A 21,432-nucleotide genomic window follows, 5' to 3' on the forward strand; every position below is an offset into this window, starting at 1 on the left:
ATATTATAATGTGCTTGGTTTAAACACCATTCTTATGCCAATATGACCTCAATCTAAAAGGCTACTTAATAAGCACTCTTAACACTGTGATGCTTGATAAATGTCAGTGTACAGTACACACTGTACGTTCCAGGGATTTGTTGGACTTGACTGGTGGGTCAAGTGACTGCATCTGGTAATCCTCTTCATTTGTCAAAATATATTATTTTTTTCGTCTCCACTGCCTTTTGGGGGGAAATGAATTATAAGCACATATTGCAATACATCAGAAAATAGTATCAAACTCAATGGACACCTTCTGTGTGTTTTAAATAAGATATACATTTGTGTGTGAAACATTCAACGCTGAATTGAAGTTCAAAGACATGAACAAATCCAAGGGCACAAGACATTGTGTTAGAACTTTAATATTTTCAATATTTAGTTTTTTTGTTGTTGTTTAGAAATATTGCACATGGTCAACATGCCTGCTTATGAGAGAACACTCACATCACTCATCCTAAAATTCCTTCTCCAAAGTAAGGACAGTTTATTTTTAAGCACAATCATACAGTGTACACACATACAAGTGTGTGTATGCACATATGTCTTGGTGGGTGTGTGCATGTGTGCATGGGATTTCACATGCATGCAGATGGACACTTTAAAGCCCTAACCCCCAAATTGATAGTCCTCTATTACCTGTGTGTATTTATATATGTATTTATAGTATCCTGAATATATATTTTATATATATCCTGAATCAACTGGGTTTGATAACAGTCAAGATGGCGGACAAAATAGTCATGGTGACTATAAAAATACTGTCTCTATTGTAGAATATATAATGAAGAATACAATGAAAAATATACTTTTGATGATCTTGCAGTGTGGAGAAAGAACAAGAGGTCGGTTGTGTTAACACACTACCCGCATGTGCCAAAACACACATACACACACACACACACACCCAAACACAGACCTAAATGCACATATATGGAAATACCGGTATATATATTTTTTCACACATCCAACTGTATACAGAGAAATAAAAGAGATACCCATGATAATAACTACCCCCACTCTTCACCGAGGAAGCAAAGAGCCAAAAAGTGCTATTCAAAAATTGTCTTTGACTTTTAGTAAGTTATACTCTATCTCTTTGACAATAACAACAATTGCGTGATTCTTTTTTTGTTTTATACCATAGTTAAAGACAGTATCACAACAGCTCATTCCTCTCACTGACTGACTGCACTGGTTTTAATATCTATGGCACAGAGCCTTTCCCCAAACAAAATAACCCACCCATTTCCAAAAAAATAAATGTCCTATTGCACCATTTGACGGGAAAGGATAAAGTGTTGAGAAGAGAGGGAAGAGGGGAGGGCTCCAGAGACTGCCCTCCAGGGCTGGTCTAGGATCTGCTTTCCCTGAACTAACCCTAACCAGAACCATCCTGAGCTACATAGCGCTTGACCCGGGACCAGTGCTTAAGGGCACTTTCTAACAACACTTGAGGGGTCAAGGGAGGTAAAATGGGGAGGAGAGGAGGGGAAAAAGAGTAAGGAGGAATAAGGTGGTTGATAACATACGGAACAAGGTTATTATTTTAACTACTATAACAATCTCTAAAAACAATACTTTCCTGATTTAACTTGCGGCTAGAAGGGCCACACGAATTGTGCAAACACCTGATTTCAACGTTTTTACAAAACGACAAACGCCCCCTGCTCCCCCACTTCTTTGTCTGGTGAGAAATCGAAGAGAAGAGATATTGGGAAAGGAGGGGGGGGGGTGAGAACCGCCCCAGGTACAATTAAAATTGTGGGGGCGCAGACTGATTATGTCCCCCGTCTTTGTCCAGAGTTTTTTTTTTGTGATTTTTTTATGCCGGAGAAGAAACACAATAGAGCCACAAGAGAAAAACAGGCCACGGTAAAACTGGTTATTTCCACGGCAACGATTACAAGAGAAAGCAACATTATATCCACTGGGAGATTCAGAGAAGTTTGGTTAAATTTCTACTTTTTTCTCTCTGTTGGAAAGCTTGTCATGTCCTTATTCACTATTAATATCTGTCTTCCTATAGGTGGAATATGAATCTTCTGTCCAATGAGCATCATCCAGGTTCTTCTTCATCTTCTGTCTTTTTCTCTGCGCTCTGTCGGGAGCCGGTCCAACTTAACGTGGATTCTTCAAAGCCTCACAACCAATAGTCTTTACATAATCTCTTTACGGTGCCTGTTCGCACAGGCTGTTGGGGAAGGGAACCCCAACAGACATACAGATATATATATATATATATATATATATAATCAGCTCCTGCCAACGAGGACTGTGTCTTTCATAATGGCAATAACTGAAGGTGCAAAGATTGGTCACACTACATCGCAACTCCCGCCTTCTCTTTGTTTTCCAGGAGCAAAAAGATGTCATGCTGTCAGTTTCTCTTCTCACTACAATCACAAAAAACTGTGCAGGCCGATGGCTTGGTCAGACCAGGGTTGACGATTTCTTGTACGAGTACTCACACTGCACATATGTGTCCATGCACTGCGTGTGTGTGTGTGTATTTGTACTGTATATGTGTGTGTGCTGTCTGTCTTGCTGCATCAAGGGGCTGTGGAATATCAGTGGAGGTCGTTGGGGTTGTGTTTGCGTCCCAACCACTGTGCTGAGGAGTGGAAGGGCGAGAAGGAGGTCGAGTCAATGGCATCTGAGGGCTGGCTGGCTGTCTGGCTGGCAACAGCAAACTGCATCTGCACGATAAGTGACAAAGTGCCTTTGTGTGTCATGGTCCTTGGTGGCTGCTCCCGGGGACTGCCGACCAAGAGTAACAGTCTGATTTGGTAAGGGTGTGTGTGCATGTGTGTGTATGTGGGATCATGTGCATGCTGGAGATTACATATGCGCCAGTGTTTGTGTGAGTTTCATACTAAAAACTACTGTACAAATGTGCTGAGAGCAGACCTGTGCCAACTGAATATATTCTGGATACTTAGGGGGAAAAAAGGAAACTACAAGAAGCATTTGACTCGTCAGGACTTGCAAATGATTTGTCCCCTTTTGAAGCTTTTTAAAAATTATAAAAAAGTCTAATAAGACGAATCAAGCGCACCTTGAGTAGTTTGAATATTTGTGACCATAGTAAAATGTATTCGTTCCCAGGTCTGGTGGAGATAAGTGCCAAAAGAACGGATCCCGCTGGAGCCATTAACAGTACTCAACACATACAAGAACATTCTGCGGGGATGACACACTCCTCTCTCTTCTTCTTTTCCTGGATTTTCCCACTTTGTCATCCTCTACCGCTTTACGATCCTTCGCTTTTCGGCCCCTCTGGATTCCGGCCTTTGTCTCTGTGCTGCTCCGCCCCTCCCTCCTCCCGCGCTGATTGATTGAAATAGGAGCTATGGGGCGGGGTGGGGCTCACTTCAGCCAACCCCGCTAACACTCCGGGCTCCAGGGTCCCGGGCGTGGCCGTCTGCATGATCTTCTGACGGACCTCGCGGATCTTTAGCTGCAGACACACCTTGGAGGGGAAGGTGTCCGAGTAACGTGCCTGGAAGGCAGCTGTGGCCTGAGCTGGAAGGAGATAGAGCAGGTGATAAAACAGTGTCGGATATCAAGTCATATATATTTGACATAATGCATGCGTGTTAAGAGTCCCATTCATTTTTAATTACATCTCCTTATCTTTTATAAACATATTTAATTAGTATTGTTTCCTGGAGCCTGAGACTTTTTTATTGCCTACAACTGCTCTTATGTATTTGTTGTGTATATGATCAATTAAAAAAGTGTACTTGTATAACCATATATCCTGTAAGTCACTGATAAAGGCAGTAATTGCTACAGATTGCATGTGCAATATCATTTATTTGAGCAGTTTTGCATATCATAAAAGAATGAACGATTCAGGTATATCTGAGTTTAACAACAAACTAGTATAAATAACAAAATACACTATTATATACAAAATAACAACAATATCGTGTTCATTTAAATACTGTCAGTCCTGCACAACCCTCTGAACATTTTTCACATTTGTACACAAAGCTACCTCTTCTTATATCTGCACAGCTCTCCACTTTTCATACCAATACTGCACATATTTTGTAATAACACACAGTCTTTTGGTATATTTATATTTCATTTAAATATGTATCTATATTTTAACGTTATAATAGTTTATAGTTTAATAGATTTTTATAATCATTTTATATCTTTGTACTTTTATGACAATTTGTTTATGTATGTATATGTACCATATACACCAAGGCAAATTCCTTGTATGTGTTTCCCTACTTGGGAATAAACCAGTTTCTAATTCTGGTTATCCTGATCAAATGAGGTGGGAAAGAATGCTACAAAGAGCCCTGTCAACCTACCAAAATTGTCTTTACATTTGTCACTTATATATTTTTTGATAATGTGAAATATTACAAAAGTGTGGATTTATTTAGGTTTAGGTTAGGACTAATGCACCAGTACTTATTTGTAGCAAATGTACTTGCAGGTTTCTTGCTGTTCAGAGTTAGTATTTTTCATGGTTAATTACACTTTTGGGTAAAAGCTTCAGCTAAATGAAATGTTATGTAATTATTGTGAAGTGTCTTTTAATTCCAACTTGCATTAGTAGGTTGTTTGGAAGTTCTGATATAATGGATGTTCTCCAATTAGAAAGTCGTAAAGCTGTTTGTGTAATAATTTGGAAAGTGTTTTTCTTGCATTATGTAAGTGTTACTTTTTCAGCAGGAATAAAGGAACAGACCCTATATAAAGGTACATCTTGGCTGCATAGTTTGAAACATTTACAATATTAAATCTCCATCTCAGTTTTTACCATGACTTCCTGTCCTATCTATGTTTACCTGAGGGAAAGAAGCCATGTTCCTGAAACAGCTGCATGACCAGGGCCCGGCGCTGATCCAGAGTTCTGCGCAGAGACGAGTAGGGGACCCGGTCCAGATCTCCAAGCAGATCCTCTCCTTCTGTACCTGCATGAAGAAGGAACACACCATGTCACTCTCAATGCACCGTGTGATGCAGGTGTGCAGCTGCTGCCCCTGATGTGCCTGCCGTACCTGCTCTGTCGAAAGTGAAGAACTCTCCCTCACACTTGGCGGCACTCTTGGGGGTGTTGGGCTCCGAGCTGCAGCTGGAGAGACGGCGGGTCTTCCTCCTAGGGGAGCTGGGCTCTTCTGCTGTCACCTCCAGCTCTGAACACATGACATGTGGAGAAAGGGAATATGGAGGAAAAGAAGAATTCAGAATAAAGCAGGGTACAAATAAGGAATAGGAGGAATGAACGTGGAAGATGCAGAAATGCAATGCGATACAAATATTCTTAATTTCAAATTAGATGTAAAAAAGGCTGTTGGAAATGTTACTTATTTGTTGTGTATTTATTATTAACTTAAGTACTGAACTTGAGCAGAAAATAAAAGTTAGATTACTTTACTTGAGTATTTCCATTTAATGCAATATTATAATTAATACTCCACTACAGTTTACACTACAAGTACATTTTAGATTATACATTTGTATACCCTTCCTGTTCAGTGATATCCACATAGGTTCAAATGAGATTTTAACTGAAGGAAGTTTTCCTCTATGTGTTTATACAATTATCCTACTTATTAAGATAAATACACTATTTAAAAGCTTCTTGGATAAGCTGAAGTGCTACGTCACAAAGCAGAAAAAAGGCAGTTTTTCTACAAAATTGACTTTTTAGAGACAGAGACAAAGCAACTGTGATGATCTTATTGAACATGAAGCACTGCTGTAGATTAAACTCCCCAGTAATACATTCAATTAAAATCAGAACTTCTACATCTACAGCATTTAAACACAGCATACACATGCAGTTATTTGGCTGTGGCTCAGGTTGTAAATGGGCCTATACCAAGCAGAGGGTTGGTGGTTCGGACCAAAACCAGTGCACACAGCATGCCAAAGTGTCCCTAAAATAACTAACCCTAACTGGTTCTGTAGGCATGTCTATGGTATTGAAGTGTATGTAAGTCACTTTGGAAACAAGTGCCAGCTTAATGACATGTACTGTAATGTAATATTAACACAGAAGCATCATAAATAATAGTTAAGCCCTTATAAGGAACATTTTACAGCTCAATGACTACTTTTACCTTTGATACTCAAAGTTAATGTTGCTGATCATACCTACAAACTTTACTTCAAAAAGGTTTGGAATGTAGGACTTTTACTGAAAGAGTATTTTTGCTGTGGTATTGGCACTTTTACTTAAAGATCTATGTATTTCCTCCACCACTGGATCAAAGAGAGCCTCTCTTTTTCGGCTTCTCACCGGTGGAGTTGCGTCTCTTCCTGCGGTAGCTCCCCAGGATGGCTCTCGGCGAGGTGGCCAGGCTCTGCAGAGTGGGCGAAGGCAGGACTTCCTCTGGGTTAAACTCTGGGAGCTCAGCAAAACGCTCCTCGAAGTACGTCTCCGACAAGACCCTGCACACAGAGGACACAGAGATGGTGTCAGTCCCCAGCCCGGGCCTTTGCTGTTTAAAACATCCAGGAATGGATGCACATTCCTCAAGCCTCAGGGCTAAATCCGCCAGAGCTCTCTCTTCTTTGTGGCTTCCCCAACCACTTTCCAAGTGTCTAAATAAAGAATATAAAGAGTGAGCACTCTGCCCACTCACATTCAGTACACAAAGAGTTTCCACCATAATTTTGTGGAGTTGGAGGTTTGGTCAAAAGACTAGATGCCACAATGTGTGAAAATCTGAGTCCTGTCCAGGGTGCTTGTCATGTCATCCTCAAGCTGCTTCACACACTAAGATATGCTACTGTTATGTGCTGGAGAAAGTGAAAACTGTTAAAATAGAGAGAACAAAGTCTTACCACGAGCAGAAAGACAGAAGGAGCAGGCAGACTTTGTTGTATTTTGCGTTTGGCACGGATTACACGAGAGCAATAACTTGAGTCTGATAAGAGAGGATGGCTCCGGACTTTAATAAAAGCTTGTCTTACAGTCAAAGACGAGGCTGGGTTTGAGTGATAACAAAGCACTTAACTTCTCAATTCCTCATTTACGAGTACTCACTGTATATTTGATTCAATAAAAAGTTCCCTCAGACCTGCACCCTGCTAGTGCCACTTCTTTTCCCACTTACTTTTCGTGAGAGTCAGGTGTCTTTTTGAGCGGCGGGGGTCTGAACTTGGTCTTCTTTGAGGAAGAGGGGGGCTCTCTTTCCGCAGGGGGAGGGGGAGGGGGGTCCAAACCAGGGGGTGGAGGAGGAGGGGTGCGAGGTCCAGCCTGGAGGGAGAGGGAGAGAGTTTAAAGAGGCCCTATCATGCTTTTTCAGGGTTCTACCTTTCCTGGAGTGTGTTATACAGTGGGGCAAAAAAGTATTTAGTCAGCCACCAATTTTGCAAGTTCTCCACTTAAAAAGATGAGAGAGGCCTGTCATTTTCATCCTAGGTACACTTCAACTATGAGAGACAAAATGAGAAAAGAAAAATCTAGAAAATCACATTGTCTGATTTTTAAAGAATTTATTTGCAAATTTTGGTGGAAAATAAGTATTTGGTCAATAACAAAAGTTCATCTCAATACTTTGTTATATATCCTTTGTTGGCAATGACAGAGGTCAAACGTTTTCTGTAAGTCTTCACAAGGTTTTCACACACATTCCTCCATGCAGATCTCCTCTAGAGCAGTGATGTTTTGGGGCTGTCGCTGGGCAACACGGACTTTCAACTCCCTCCAAAGATTTTCTATGGGGTTGAGATCTGGAGACTGGCTTGGAGACTGGCTAGGCCACTCCAGGACCTTGAAATGCTTCTTACGAAGCCACTCCTTTGTTGCCCGGGCGGTGTGTTTGGGATCATTGTCATGCTGAAAGACCCAGCCACGTTTCATCTTCAATGCCCTTGCTGATGGAAGGAGGTTGTCACTCAAAATCTCACGATACATGGCCCCATTCATTCTTTCCTTTACACGGATCAGTCGTCCTGGTCCCTTTGCAGAAAAACAGCCCCAAAGCATGATGTTTCCACCCCCATGTTTCACAGTAGGTATGGTGTTCTTTGGATGCAACTCAGCATTCTTTCTCCTCCAAACACGTCTAGTTGAGTTTTTACCAAAAAGTTATATTTTGGTTTCATCTGACCATTCTCCCAATCCTCTTCTGGATCATCTAAATGCTCTCTAGCAAACTTCAGACGGGCCTGGACATGTACTGGCTTAAGCAGGGGGACACGTCTGGCACGGCAGGATGTGAGTCCCTGGCGGCGTAATGTGTTACTGATGGTAGCCTTTGTTACTTTGGTCCCAGCTCTCTGCAGGTCATTGACTAGGTCCCCCCGTGTGGTTCTGGGATTTTTGCTCACCGTTCTTGTGATCATTTTGACCCCACGGGGTGAGATCTTGCGTGGAGCTCCAGATCTAGGGAGATTATCAGTGGTCTTCTATGTCTTCCATTTTCTAATAATTGCTCCCACAGTTGATTTCTTCACACCAAGCTGCTTAACCTATTGCAGATTCAGTCTTCCCAGCCTGGTGCAGGTCTACAATTTTGTTTCTGGTATCCTTTGACAGCTCTTTGGTCTTGGCTGTTACGTGCTCTGTGTTTTTCTCTGTCTCTCTGCTGCGCAGGTGCACCTGATCCGCCCCTGGCTCCGCCTCCCCCAGGTGTCCTAATTGCATTCAGCTGGGGACGACTTAAAAAGGGAGAAGCTGGAGGAGAAGAGGTCTCTTTTTCCTGCCCTGATGCTAAGGGAATAAGACCGTGGATTTCCTCTCACCTCGTGTGGATTTATATATTTTGCTGTATTTTTTTGTGTGAACTCTGGAGGATATTAGTATAGGTTTTTTCGCGGCTTTGTTTCCTTCCCAGTAGGCTGTGTTTGGACCTTTGGGTAGAGGAGGGAAGTCTGGGTCCTACGGCTCATGGTGTGGCTGGCCCAGGCCCCCTTCTTCTTTTTTTTGTTTTGTTTTACGATCCTCCAGACTTGGTTCCTTATTGCCGGTAGGCATGCATGTGAGTTACGGCTGTGCTGAAAATAAATGCCCGTCGATAACTAAATTCTGTGTTTGGCGTGGTTGTTTTTATGTTGCGGGTCTTCCCACGAGCCACTACCGCTTGGTAGAGGGACGGGACATAACATATGGGGGCTCGTCCAAAGGCTGTCTCGGGCAGGTGCCGGTGTACTGAGAGTGTTTCTTTCTAGAACGGCCCTTGACAGCATATATATTTTTGCTTTGTGTGGCTAGAATGATAGCCTAGCTGGTTTCAGTTTTGTTTTTGTTTTTCTCTTGGAGTGAGTTTAGGTTGGATTTTTGCGCTATGGAGTTTGAGCTAGAGGGATTTGCTAGTGGTCCGATTCGGCAGAAGTTGGACGCCTGTAGTAAAGCCCAGCTGGAGCTAATTGCAGGCAGATTTAACGTTGCAATTAGCAAACAGCACAAGAAGCGGGTCATCAAGGAACAGCTGTTGGCGGCACTTATAGAGAAGGAAGTGTTACATCCTCATGAGTTTGATGTGGGTAAATACACCCGATTTATTCCAGTGTTCAGTGAGAGGGACGTGGATAATTTTTTTATTCTTTTCGAACGGGTTGCAACAAACTTGAAGTGGCCTAGGGATGTGTGGACTGTGATGCTGCAGTGCGTTCTAACGGGGAAGGCTCAGGAGGTATACGCTGCATTGTCTGACGAGGTCAGCCGGGATTATGGGCAGGTGAAAGCAGCAATTCTGCACGCTTATGAGCTCGTGCCAGAGGCGTATCGTCAGAGGTTTCGCAGTTTCAGAAAAAGGGATTCTCAGGCTTATGTGGAGTTCGCTCGTGAGAAAGAGGGACTATTTGATCGGTGGTGCTCGTCGACAGGGGTAAGATCTCTAGAGCAGTGCTTCTCAAAGTGTGGTCCGCGGACCACTGATGGTCCGTGAGCGCCCCCTAGTGGTCCGTGAGTATATTGGTAAAATTTCACATTTGAAATAAATAAATAAATGTAAGTTTTCCGCACTCTCGCGGGAATATCTCCGCAATGGAGCGAGCTTAAGTTTCACTTTCGATTGCATGATATAGCCCAGATAAACACCTTCATCACACATGTGGCCACTTGTTTGTACCATTTTCAGGCGATTTGTAAAAAACTATGTGTTTTTGGATATTTGTGGAGTTAGGTGGTCCGCGAGTGTTTTTTTAGGGGTTAAGTGGTCCTTGGTATGAAAAAGTTTGAGAAACACTGCTCTAGAGGACATGAGAACATTAATGCTCATGGAGGACTTTAAAAACTGTTTGCCTGACAGAGTAGCCACATACATAAATGAGCAAAAACCTGTGAAACTGTCTGATGCTGCGGTTCTGGCTGACGAGTATGTCCTCACTCACAAGTCTGTCCTCGGTGGGAGGGATAGCGCGCAGGCCCGGTTTTGTGACAGCAAGGTCAGGGAAAGCTCCGCTAACGTGCAGTTACAGGGCAGCATGTCTATAGCTGTGGAAGAAAATGCGAGGGAGGTGAGTTGGGGACCCAGGGATAGCCCAGTGTGTTATTTCTGTAAGAAAAGAGGTCATATTGTGGCGAATTGTTATGCGTTACGGGATGAGAAGAAGCCTGTAAAGACGGTCGTCTTGGTCAATACTCCTCAACCGGGTGCTCCTAAATCAGAACTCGAAGTTTTTGCTCTGTTTCTTATGCAGGGAGTGGTGTCTTCGCTTGGGAACAACAACAGGGTTCCGGTTACCATTTTGAGGGATACAGCAGCATCACAATCTTTTATCGTGAGTAGTGTTTTGCCCCTCTCGGAGGAGTCTGCTGTTAATTCCGGTGTTCTTGTGAGGGGGTTTGGGATGCAATATGTAGGTTCACCCTTGCATTATGTTCACCTGGAATCAGATCTAGTTACAGGGCCGGTGATTGTCGGCGTTCGGTCATGTTTTCCTATCGAGGGAGTAGATCTGATATTGGGGAATGATTTAGCCGGTGGCAGTGTGCTCGTTAAACCGGGGGTGAATACGGTTGCAGTCACCCAAAGTCCAAGAGTGGAGTTGACGTTAGTGATGGTGATCTATCTGACAGTTTTACGGCTACGGAGTTGGACGGACCGATCAGGGACCCGCCATTATGGCGTGAGGGGGGGAAAACAGGTACGATAAGCCCCGGGGCTGTTCGTAAACCTGCCGGTGTGGTGGCGCTGTCCAGTGCTGGAAGTGACTCCCCTGGCGCCTCGGAGTCCCCGATCGCTGCGGAGACTCTGGTGAATGTCGAGTCTCATTTGGCACACTTGCATGACGCGCAGCGGGCAGATGTACTGGAGCTGATCGTGAGGTGGAGCACTCTGTGTCGTACCGCTCCGGGAGATTCGATCGCCACCAGCGGGTGTGTTCCACCATCGAAAGGGAAGCACTGGCTATGGTTCTGACTTCAAACCACTATAACAGAGTGTTTTTTTTTGTTGAGCACGTCTGTCGACTTAACGTCGATTGTTGTGATTGTTTTGTTTTCTTTAAAAAAAAAAAAATCACTAACTCATGGTGGGGGTGTTACGTGCTCTGTGTTTTTCTCTGTCTCTCTGCTGCGCAGGTGCACCTGATCCGCCCCTGGCTCCGCCTCCCCCAGGTGTCCTAATTGCATTCAGCTGGGGACGACTTAAAAAGGGAGAAGCTGGAGGAGAAGAGGTCTCTTTTTCCTGCCCTGATGCTAAGGGATTAAGACCGTGGATTTCCTCTCACCTCGTGTGGATTTATATATTTTGCTGTATTTTTTTGTGTGAACTCTGGAGGATATTAGTATAGGTTTTTTCGCGGCTTTGTTTCCTTCCCAGTAGGCTGTGTTTGGACCTTTGGGTAGAGGAGGGAAGTCTGGGTCCTACGGCTCATGGTGTGGCTGGCCCAGGCCCCCTTCTTCTTTTTTTGTTTTACGATCCTCCAGACATGGTTCCTTATTGCCGGTAGGCATGCATGTGAGTTACGGCTGTACTGAAAATAAATGCCCGTCGATAACTAAATTCTGTGTTTGGCGTGGTTGTTTTTATGTTGCGGGTCTTCCCACGAGCCACTACCGCTTGGTAGAGGGACGGGACGTAACATGGCCATAGTGGAGTTTGTAGGTGACCAAATACTTATTTTACCGAGGAATTTACCAATTAATTCATTAAAAATCCTACAATGTGATTTCCTGGATTCTTTCCCCCCATTCTGTCTCTCATAGTTGAAGTGTACCTAGGATGAAAATTACAGGCCTCTCTCATCTTTTTAAGTGGGAGAACTTGCACAATTGGTGGCTGACTAAATACTTTTTTGCCCCACTGTATGTGTTTTTGTGCATGCAAATGGTCTGAACAGTTTCTTTGAAAAAACGGATAACAACCACCAAGAAAAAGACATTCTAGTGTATTCTTGTACAGTTGTGTAATTGTACGATCCACAGTAGTTCTTTGACTTCCTTAGAGAGGTTTCTAGAGAAGGTTATCTAATCTTGATTTCTCACCTCTTTGCTGAGGTACTCTTCTTTGATGTACAGACCGACGTCCTCCTCTTTTTTAACTGGAACAGATACAGATCATTTCAGACTATGATATTCAAATACTGCAAATTTGTTTACATTCAATGTAAGGAAAAATGTATTCCCATAATTGACAATTTTGACAATATTTAATCTTTCATATGTTTTACAATCTTGATGATGCGAAAACCGATACCTATATTTCACAAGGGTCCAATACAGACTCTAATAGCTAAAAATCTGTATAGTTAATGATATTGTCTTACAGGTAGAAGAATGTAGTGTCGTATACAGCTCCTTAATTAAACCCTATTGGGGCTTGGTGATATTGAGAAAATCAAATGTCACTGTATTTTTAAACAATATCTTGATATCTTATTTCGACAATTAGGGCTGCACAGTTAATCTACATTTTATTGAAATCGCCACTAGTACAATATTTGGTAAAAGCTAAATATGTAAAACAAAAATTGTATTCTACAGACAAATCCATGTTTGGTACAGAGCCTTATTATAATATATTGTTCTCTGATAAAGCGATTCATGTTTGAATAATGGTAATTCCCTGTAATATTGTGATTCAGATCAGTAAGTCTAAATAGTTGACATTTTTCATTTTTGAACACTGAACCCTAAACCAACCAGTGGAGTGTTACCTGCTGTTTCATTAATAGTCAATAAGGAGCTGGCAGCTGAGCTTGATAACTCCTGTCCTCCATCTTCAGGCAGACCATCCAGCAGGTTCTCCTTCTTCACCTCCACCTTCACCTTCACCGCCTCGTAAGGCTTAAGGGTCGCCGCCGCTGAACCCTGCACCCCCGTCTGTAACGGGGAGGAAGGGTCCATCACGTCCTGGGCCGCGGGGGCCACTGCAGGTGGTGCGGGGGCTACAGAGACCACCCCAGTAGGCAGAGCAGCGGGTGGTGCAGGGTAGATGGCAGTTAGTACCTGATGGAGAGGAAGCATGTCAGTAAACAACACATTTTGTGTTACCTTCAAAAATGGGTGTAACAGGCCAACAGTGAACGTGTCATTAGACGGTAATCTAAAGCAGTGGGATAAGTGGAAATAGAGTCAAATATATAAATTACTTCTTTGGTAAACATTTATTTTTTCTTAGAAATAGTAAACTTATTTTTATGATTGAATATTCCATCTTTCTGTTTTGTAAAAACATAGAAGTTAGTGTAGAGGTCAAACGTCACAGCCGTATTTCCTTAGTTGCTTAGTCCTTTTCTTAATGTTTCAAAAGTAATGTATTTATGACTTTATAATATTAATCCTGCTGCCCTTTGGAGCTGCATGTGCTAATGACAACATTCAAAATCTTTGAAGCAAAAATATTTTAATAAGGATTTGTTTACACTACTGGTAAACTAAGAAAAAGAAGAAAGGAAACAAAATACCTCAGCCTTTGGACTGAAAAGAAAAACAAATATAAAGTATAATAAAAGTATCTATTCTAATGTAACACTCTTATCTTCTTTTGACACTAATACACTCTCTGATTCGCTCCTCTTTACCTGACGACCAGCAGTTGCTGAGGCCTGAGCTGGAGGGGTCTGTGATTGACAGCTGAGGGACGGGGCTTGAGCTAACAGTGGAGGCTGAACCAGAGTTTGCCCGACCGGGGCAATGGCGGTGAAGCCCAGGGTCGCCAGAGATGATTGGAGATACGCAGAGCCAAGAGGGGGAGTGGCCTGTTGGGGTGTTACCGGGGTTACTCCTGGACCAGACTGGACATATGTGATCCTAAAGGAGAGAGGAACAATGAGTGTGGAGCTGGATAAAGCTGAGTATAATACAGAGTTCATAATGTTTATTTAGAGACACATTTAAGCTTAAGTTAGCTTAACCACACATTTTCATTTCCAAATATTTTTTTTATGTTACAGGATAGGAACATGAGGGATCAAATATATACTTGCATATATGCAAGTTGAAAAAATGTTCTCGATTGATCCATAGTTTGGTTTTCAGATTTGGTGGCAGAAAATAATTTAAAACATTTTATACGAATTTTTTATGAACTGCTCTATACTTTTTTGTATTTATTTCTAACAAACTAAAACCTGAAGATATTCAGTTTAAGGAAACTAATAAACATATATAAGAAGATGAAATAGATCAGTTTTGGGCATTTTTGTTAAAAAATATTACTAAAGGCTACTACAGAAATTGTTGTTGATTAAAATTTGCCCAGTTTAATCTATTATCTATAATCCCATTTTCAATTTCAACAGTGTGACCAAATGGCTATATATATTTTTCCCCACCTTTCTCAACTTTGAAAAGGTTTTTACATTATGTATTATATGTCCCATTGCTCAAAGTGAAATGAGTCCAAAGAGTTCCCTTTCTTTATCGACATTCACTTTACATTTAGTATAACAACCTTAATGACCTGGCAGAGATGGAATCTCACAGCATCTTTAAATGCTGTTAAACCAGCTCCAAGCCCTAGGTAGGGGAAATAAAAGCGTATAAGTTGTTGTGTTTCAGGTGTTAGTGACCTGGTGGGTGGAGAGGTCAGAAGCACCGTCTGTGGGGGCGCTGCACCGGGAGCCATCACCGTCGCCACAGAAACAGGAAAAGGGCTCCCTGAGTGCAAAGCTGCTGCGCCGCCAGGGTGAACGCTGGTCTGCACCACAGGCATGGGAGCGATCTGGATGATCTGTAGGGGGGAAACACGCAAACAAAAGGGTTTTCTCACCAACTCATCTCAAAATAGACCCTGAATCTTCAGAGGAAAAACATCTGATATTTAATCATGAATGTGTTATGTATCCAGTGAGAAAAACTTATAAATATCAAATGTGCTTTTATGACTTCAGAACAAGTGTAGCACTTTGTTGTAGAAACGGGTCCCTCCTGAATAAAACGCAGCACAGCAGCAGTGCTGCAACTACCAAATACTTTAATTTCACTCCTCATTTCATTAATTGGTTTGATTAATAGATTAATTATTAAGGATAAGAGGAAAAAAGAGTGGTTCAGAGAGATAGATAGTCTTTTTTGATCCCTAGATTGGAGTTCAGGTGTTGCAGCAAAAAAACTGAAATAAAAGGCCAAAAAAAGACAGTGGCGCTCAGAAAAAGGAGCCATGTGGACATGAGCCCTATGATAGAAAGTAATAACTATTCCAGACCAAGTAAGTCAAGTGACATATTATGAGATAACGTGACATACTGTAGTATGATTAATAGCAGCGCTCTATACTGTGCTATATCTAATATAAAGTATATAAATTAAGGATATAAAATGCATTAATCAGGATATTAAAGTCATTAAATGCTTGGGTTTATCTGTCTAACATTCAAAAAGTCACAATTATTCAATTTATATTTATATATAAGATGAGATTTAAAGCAAATCATTATATTGAATAAGCTCTGACCAGCAACATTTTTGTATTTTTGATTCAACAATTTCAATTCCAAATCTGACCAATGAGAAGTAGGTAAAGAGTGCAGCAGGTGGCAGTAAAACATGAGCATAAATCCACTTAGTTCCCATCATGCCTAGTTTAAATGCTGCTGATGCCGTTGTGGATTTACCCACCTTGTTGCCTGTCAGCAAACAAGGTGGCGTCTATTTATATTTTAGGCTGTTGACACTTGTTTCAATGAACCTGTTGACATCCTCACCTTGTTTCCTGTGGCGGCGCCGTTCTGCACAGGAAGAGGCGGAGCGACCAGGGAAATGGAGGGATGAGGAGGAGTAGATCCTGATCTCACTGTTGCCATGGGAACCAACATCTTGCTCGGCAAACCCGGCGACTGAGTTTGAACTAATGAGTGAGAAGGAGAGAGGGAATTAAAACACAGCGTGAGAAACGGATGAATCGAGCCAAAAGGGGTGAGGTGAGGACAGCACAGGAGGGACGGGTGGGCCGCGGCATTTCAGAGGCTGATAATAGTGAAATTCCTCTCTGATAACGAGGGGGAACAATGTGCTTCAGTATGAATAGAGAGTGATTAAGGCACGGGTGGGCGGCAGGCGCTCATACTCATGTCAACAGTATTTCTCCTGTCAATCATTTATCTCCCGTTTATGTAAGCCAATCAAATCCATTTTGAGAGCTTCCGGAGGAGATGATTAATAAGGGAACTACAGCTAAAAGAACATTTGTCAGTGGACCCGTTAAACTGTATATAAAGATGGATGACATAACTTAAAAGTGAAGCCAAAGCATCTGAATCCCCCCCTGGCTGCTGCAGTCTTTATTCCCTCCATGTTAGCTGATAGGACGTGAGCTAAACTAATAAGTCAGAATGTACAGGTCAAAAATGTTTTTCCGCAAATACTGTTTTTTAGGTCGTTTTTATCACATTTGTATGTTCAAGTGTTAATTTGATTTTAATTAGTTGTTTAATGCTATATGAATGGCTTGAGTATTGACAGCTAATCTTAAGAATTAAGATTCTTAGGAAATCTAAATAAGAATTGCAACAGGAGAAGTAAGTTATCCTAACAAGACCGTGACTGTTTCTAACACAATAATCTGTTCATGATCTTGTTGTCTTGTAGTATCACTGATCATGTCGCTACCTTCAATTTACAGAAAGGTTAGCCAGTGCTTTGTGGCAATATCAGTGATAACAGACAGTGATATGACGTTTCTCAGACACCAATGCTGAGTGTACAGTATATAATAAGACATCCTGCAATTTGGTCGTAATTGTATTGATAAAGATACAGTTAGTTTGAGCGTCTTTTAAGCTAACGTGTTGCTAATATAGCAGCTAGTTTGCTCACACTAAAAAAGCAGCAGTAGTGCTAAGCTAGCGATGAGTTTCGGCAGGACCCTGATTCCGTGGCTCCATGCCCTCCACTCATTACTGCGTAAACTCTGGTTCCATATTACGTCAGAACAAGACTTTGTACAGTGGGACGAAGACCATCTTTATATACAGTTTATGGTAAAAACACAAAGTCAAAACTCTGCTTTTTTGTTTTTTTGTCCGCCAATCGTTGCTCTCTGTCTCACCTCTGGTTCCGGGACTGACTGATGCAACTCTGAGTCCCGCCCCTGAGTGCATGCCATCGGCCAGGGAGGCATTGGTGGGCAGGGAGAGGATTTGTTGGTGAGTGAGTTGAGGGGAGGAGGGGTTCTCGGTAGGCAGGATGTAGGGGACCTGCGCTATTGGCTTGGGGCCGGCAGAGGGGTGGAGCTGGGGCTGCAGGGCGGGGAGGGGGGTTTGTGCGTGCGGCTGCTCAGTGGCGAGGAGCTGAACTGGTTGGGCGACAGGAAAGGACCCTCCCAGAACTAGACTAGTGACCAGACCCTCCATAGGAGTGACACTGACTGGACCGGGGGAGGAGGATGAGGACAGGTACCCACCCCCTGCGGTGATTGGCAGCAGCTGAGGTCCTCCTCCTCCTCCAATCAGGAGAGTGGATTTCTTGTCCTGAGGCACTGAGCTGAGGGTGGCGGATCCTTCCACTTGCTTGCTGGCGATGGGCGTGCTGGCGATGGGTCGTACCACGTTGGTAACCATAGTGGGAGCCACACGGACGGCGCCTAGGACCTGGGTCACACCCTGATGGGCCAAAGCCTTGGGGCTGGATGTTGGGGAGACATCTCTTTCTCCTGCTGCCGTTTCCTCTCTCTTGGCTCTTCCCTCGCTCCCCTCCTCTCCTCCGTCTGTACCTCTCTTTCTGTTCCTCTCAGACCCCTCTTCACCACCTCCTCCTCCTTCTCCATTCCCTTTTGCTGAGGCGGAGGTTAGGATGGGGGGAGAGGAAGAAGGAAGAGAGGAGCGAACCACTGGCTGGAAGTTATGCTGGAGGAAGGAGAGACAGAGAGATCAAAGATAGGAAAGTTACTATGGAGTGTTTTTCTCTTCTTCATAAAAAACATGAAGTTACTAGCTCAATTGTTTAAAGTGGGGTTATATGAGGTACTTATTCATGCTAAGTGTGACCAGCACACCCACAGTTTGGAGAAAAAGAGATAGTTATAACACGAAAGCAAGGCAACAGAGCTATATTAAAGGGGCCCTATTATGCTTTTTGGGGGTTTCCCTTTCCTGTAGTGTGTAATATAGCTTTTTGGGCATATAAATGGTCTGCAAAGGCCACACACTGCCTAAAACGCCTCTATTGAACTCCTTTGTTCATCTCCGTAACATAGTGAGCAGACCAAAAACTGAAAATCTAGCTCAAATTGAGGTCCAGTGTGGACAGTAACTCAAGTTATATGATGATCTCTGCAGCTACCTGTCCATCTGGTTCGTCTTCATCGCTGTCTGTCACTCTCTCTTTACACTTGAGATCAATGGAGCCTTCAGGACAGGAGTCATCTGAGGATGGGACACAGATATCAGAAGTTAGTGTTAATACATTTTAGAAAAGACGACTTAACACACAATATCATTTCAACTGTTTCTTTGAACTGATTTCATTTGCAATCAGTGCCCTCAAACCGCCAATATCACCACCAAATTGCCAATGATGTGCTATTGTTATGCTTTATTCTAACACTAGCGATTTAATAGCCCGGGGCTGAGGTTCAGCAGACAGTCATTCTGACTCAGGCTGATGTTCATTGTCTTTTTCTAAGTCACACTGATCGCTGTGGGAACTGAAACGATGCCTTTGTGGTTATGCAACAGTCTCTCTAAACACCACGAGACCACCGTGCTATCATCTCACTCACCCATGACATCATCGTCTCCTTCTTCCTCACAGATGACCATACGCTCATCGTCGCTGGGCACGTCCTCCCCGTGGTACATGGACTGAGGGATGGGTCGGTGCCGAAAAGAACTCGCACCCTCCTGATAACAAATGAATACAAAAAGAAAATGTTAACAGTCTTACAATTGAACAAAATAGTAACTTTTTCAACCTGGAACCCCTTTATTTTACAATGTCTTCTGGTCTTAGTCACCAATGGGGACAACACTTTATGAAATTGGTCCAGTATTGAGTAAGAGCGCTGCATTGCTCTCGCTCAGGGCACTTCTGGACGCCATAATAAAGGGTTTTATGCCACCGTCAGGCTCAGGCTGTTATTATAGCTGTCTCAAAATGAAATAAATGTTGTAGTTACTGTGTCAAACAGAGTCTTTCATTTTCATTGCATCCAAACAGCTACAAATACAACCATGACTTTGAAAATGTTTCAGATAACACCAAGCTACACTTTCTGTACCTGTAAAGAAACCAGCACTCTTCCCTCCAATTCTCACCACCATTCCACCATTCATTGTCTTCCGGCAAAAAGTCACATGACCAAAGAACAAACAGACCTGATCAAGCGAAAGGTAAAACATTATGTTTTATTTCTCTTTAGGGGCCTTTCCATAAGGTTTCAGACACTTGGAATACAAATCTGAGCCTGTCAGTGGAAGAAACAAGCACTTTCTGTGCAGAATTGTCCTAAGCCATTACATCGGAGACTGTTTACATTAGTGCTGTAGCGACGCGTCGACTTCAAAATATCGTCGACGACATATTTCCGCGTCGACACCATAGACTGTATGACGCCACACACACGTGGGTCACCCAAAGCAACAAGCAGTTCGCAATCGCACTTCTAACACAATGGAGACTGAAACGGCTACCAACTCCTCCTCACAGGATTGCGCACGAAGCCCTCAAACGAAAACATCTCGCCCCAGGTCTTCAAAAGCATGGGAATATTTTAAAGTTAGTCCAAAACGCAAAGATATTTATATATTTATATCTCACTGAGACTGCTGCTTGACCGGAAGCAGCAGCTAGCTGTGGTGGCAACCATTAGCAGCTAGCATTTGCTCTCCGATTTAAAATGGAATTATGGATTATAAATTCAATAATTGTTTTATACATAGACGTTAAAAACCTATGGATTAACCGATTCAGCCGCGTTTTTTCTCATTTTAATGCCATTGAACACGTATTTTGATCAGATTGACAGCTACGGCGGTGAGACGATCTCCCTAGAAGCTCTGTGAAGGTACGTGTTGTGATGACTGTATTTGCTTCCCCTGTCGCGAGTCCGGATCACTCAGTGATGATACTATGTACCTACATAATCTGTGGAGTCTCAGTTTTAATCGGATATCTTGTATGTGCAGCTACGATAAGTAATAAGGGTACTTTTCTCTTGAGATCTGTGCCAATGTCCGTTAGCATTTTTCGCTCAGGGGTCATTTAGATGCTTCTTATGAGACTTGTGTTTTGTTTTGGTAAACATGGTTTGTATCGTCAGTTAGCTGAGATTATTTCCGTTAATCTGGTATAACACATTAATAGGTTCTTAAATATTAAGATCCCCTGAGACACAGTATCGTGAAAAAAAAATTTTTTACATTACGTTTTTTATGAATTGAACAACAGAAAAATAATCGTTCGATTAGTCGACTAATCGATCAAATAATCGCCCGATTAATCGTTTTCAAAATAATCGTTTCCCCCCAGCACTAGTTTACATAGTTCTCTCTAAATACTTAAGGAGGCCCTAATATGTTTTGGGGTTTTCCCTTTCCTGTCGTGTTAAATAGGTTTGTGTGCAGGTAAACGGTACTCTGCCCCCCCCCCCTCCCAGTGAGCTGTGGTGTTCCACAAGGAAGCATATTAGGTCCGTTACTGTTCCTAATTTATGTAAATGACATGTCATCAGCATGTGACTGCAACTTGTTCCTGTTCGCGGACGACTCAGCCCTGCTGGTCTCTGGCAGGAACAGGTTGCAGGTTGAAAAAACCCTCAGCTCCGAGCTCGGCAGAATCTGCACCTGGCTCGCCGATAATAAATTATCATTACACCTGGGTAAAACAGAGTCCATTCTCTTCGGTTCGAAACATAATCTCAGCAAATCCGACGACTTCTCAGTTGCAGTGGGCGACATTATTGTCACAAGTAAGAAGGAAATTACATACCTAGGATCTATTCTTGAGGCAAACCTCTCCTGTGACAGAATGGCATCCAATGTAATAAAAAAAGTCAATCAAAGAACTAGATTCCTATACCGGAT

At 42.7% G+C, this 21,432-nt stretch overlaps 1 protein-coding gene across 3 annotated transcripts in view; it reads right to left on the bottom strand.

Annotated features, from left to right (window-relative positions):
- Nucleotides 1–389: 389 nt before the first annotated feature.
- cica (capicua transcriptional repressor a) overlaps nucleotides 390–21,432 on the bottom strand; it is a 53,349-nt gene continuing 32,306 nt past the window's right edge. For 2 of the 3 annotated variants that reach the window (XM_034201570.1, XM_034201571.1), the window contains exons 10-22: nucleotides 19,131–19,251; nucleotides 18,692–18,774; nucleotides 17,460–18,255; nucleotides 16,117–16,259; nucleotides 14,983–15,143; nucleotides 13,993–14,221; nucleotides 13,126–13,417; nucleotides 12,455–12,510; nucleotides 7,134–7,276; nucleotides 6,314–6,465; nucleotides 5,070–5,204; nucleotides 4,857–4,982; nucleotides 390–3,567 (exon numbers count right to left, since the gene is read on the bottom strand). In XM_034201570.1, the coding sequence (XP_034057461.1) occupies nucleotides 3,296–3,567; nucleotides 4,857–4,982; nucleotides 5,070–5,204; nucleotides 6,314–6,465; nucleotides 7,134–7,276; nucleotides 12,455–12,510; nucleotides 13,126–13,417; nucleotides 13,993–14,221; nucleotides 14,983–15,143; nucleotides 16,117–16,259; nucleotides 17,460–18,255; nucleotides 18,692–18,774; nucleotides 19,131–19,251 (2,709 nt within the window). In that variant the 3' untranslated portion in view covers nucleotides 390–3,295. The remainder of the gene's footprint in view (nucleotides 3,568–4,856; nucleotides 4,983–5,069; nucleotides 5,205–6,313; nucleotides 6,466–7,133; nucleotides 7,277–12,454; nucleotides 12,511–13,125; nucleotides 13,418–13,992; nucleotides 14,222–14,982; nucleotides 15,144–16,116; nucleotides 16,260–17,459; nucleotides 18,256–18,691; nucleotides 18,775–19,130; nucleotides 19,252–21,432) is intronic. The other variant, XM_034201572.1, reaches the window with a different exon arrangement.

The sequence above is a fragment of the Gymnodraco acuticeps genome, unplaced genomic scaffold (genome assembly GCF_902827175.1).
Source record: "Gymnodraco acuticeps unplaced genomic scaffold, fGymAcu1.1, whole genome shotgun sequence".
In the NCBI taxonomy this organism is placed as follows: domain Eukaryota; kingdom Metazoa; phylum Chordata; class Actinopteri; order Perciformes; family Bathydraconidae; genus Gymnodraco; species Gymnodraco acuticeps.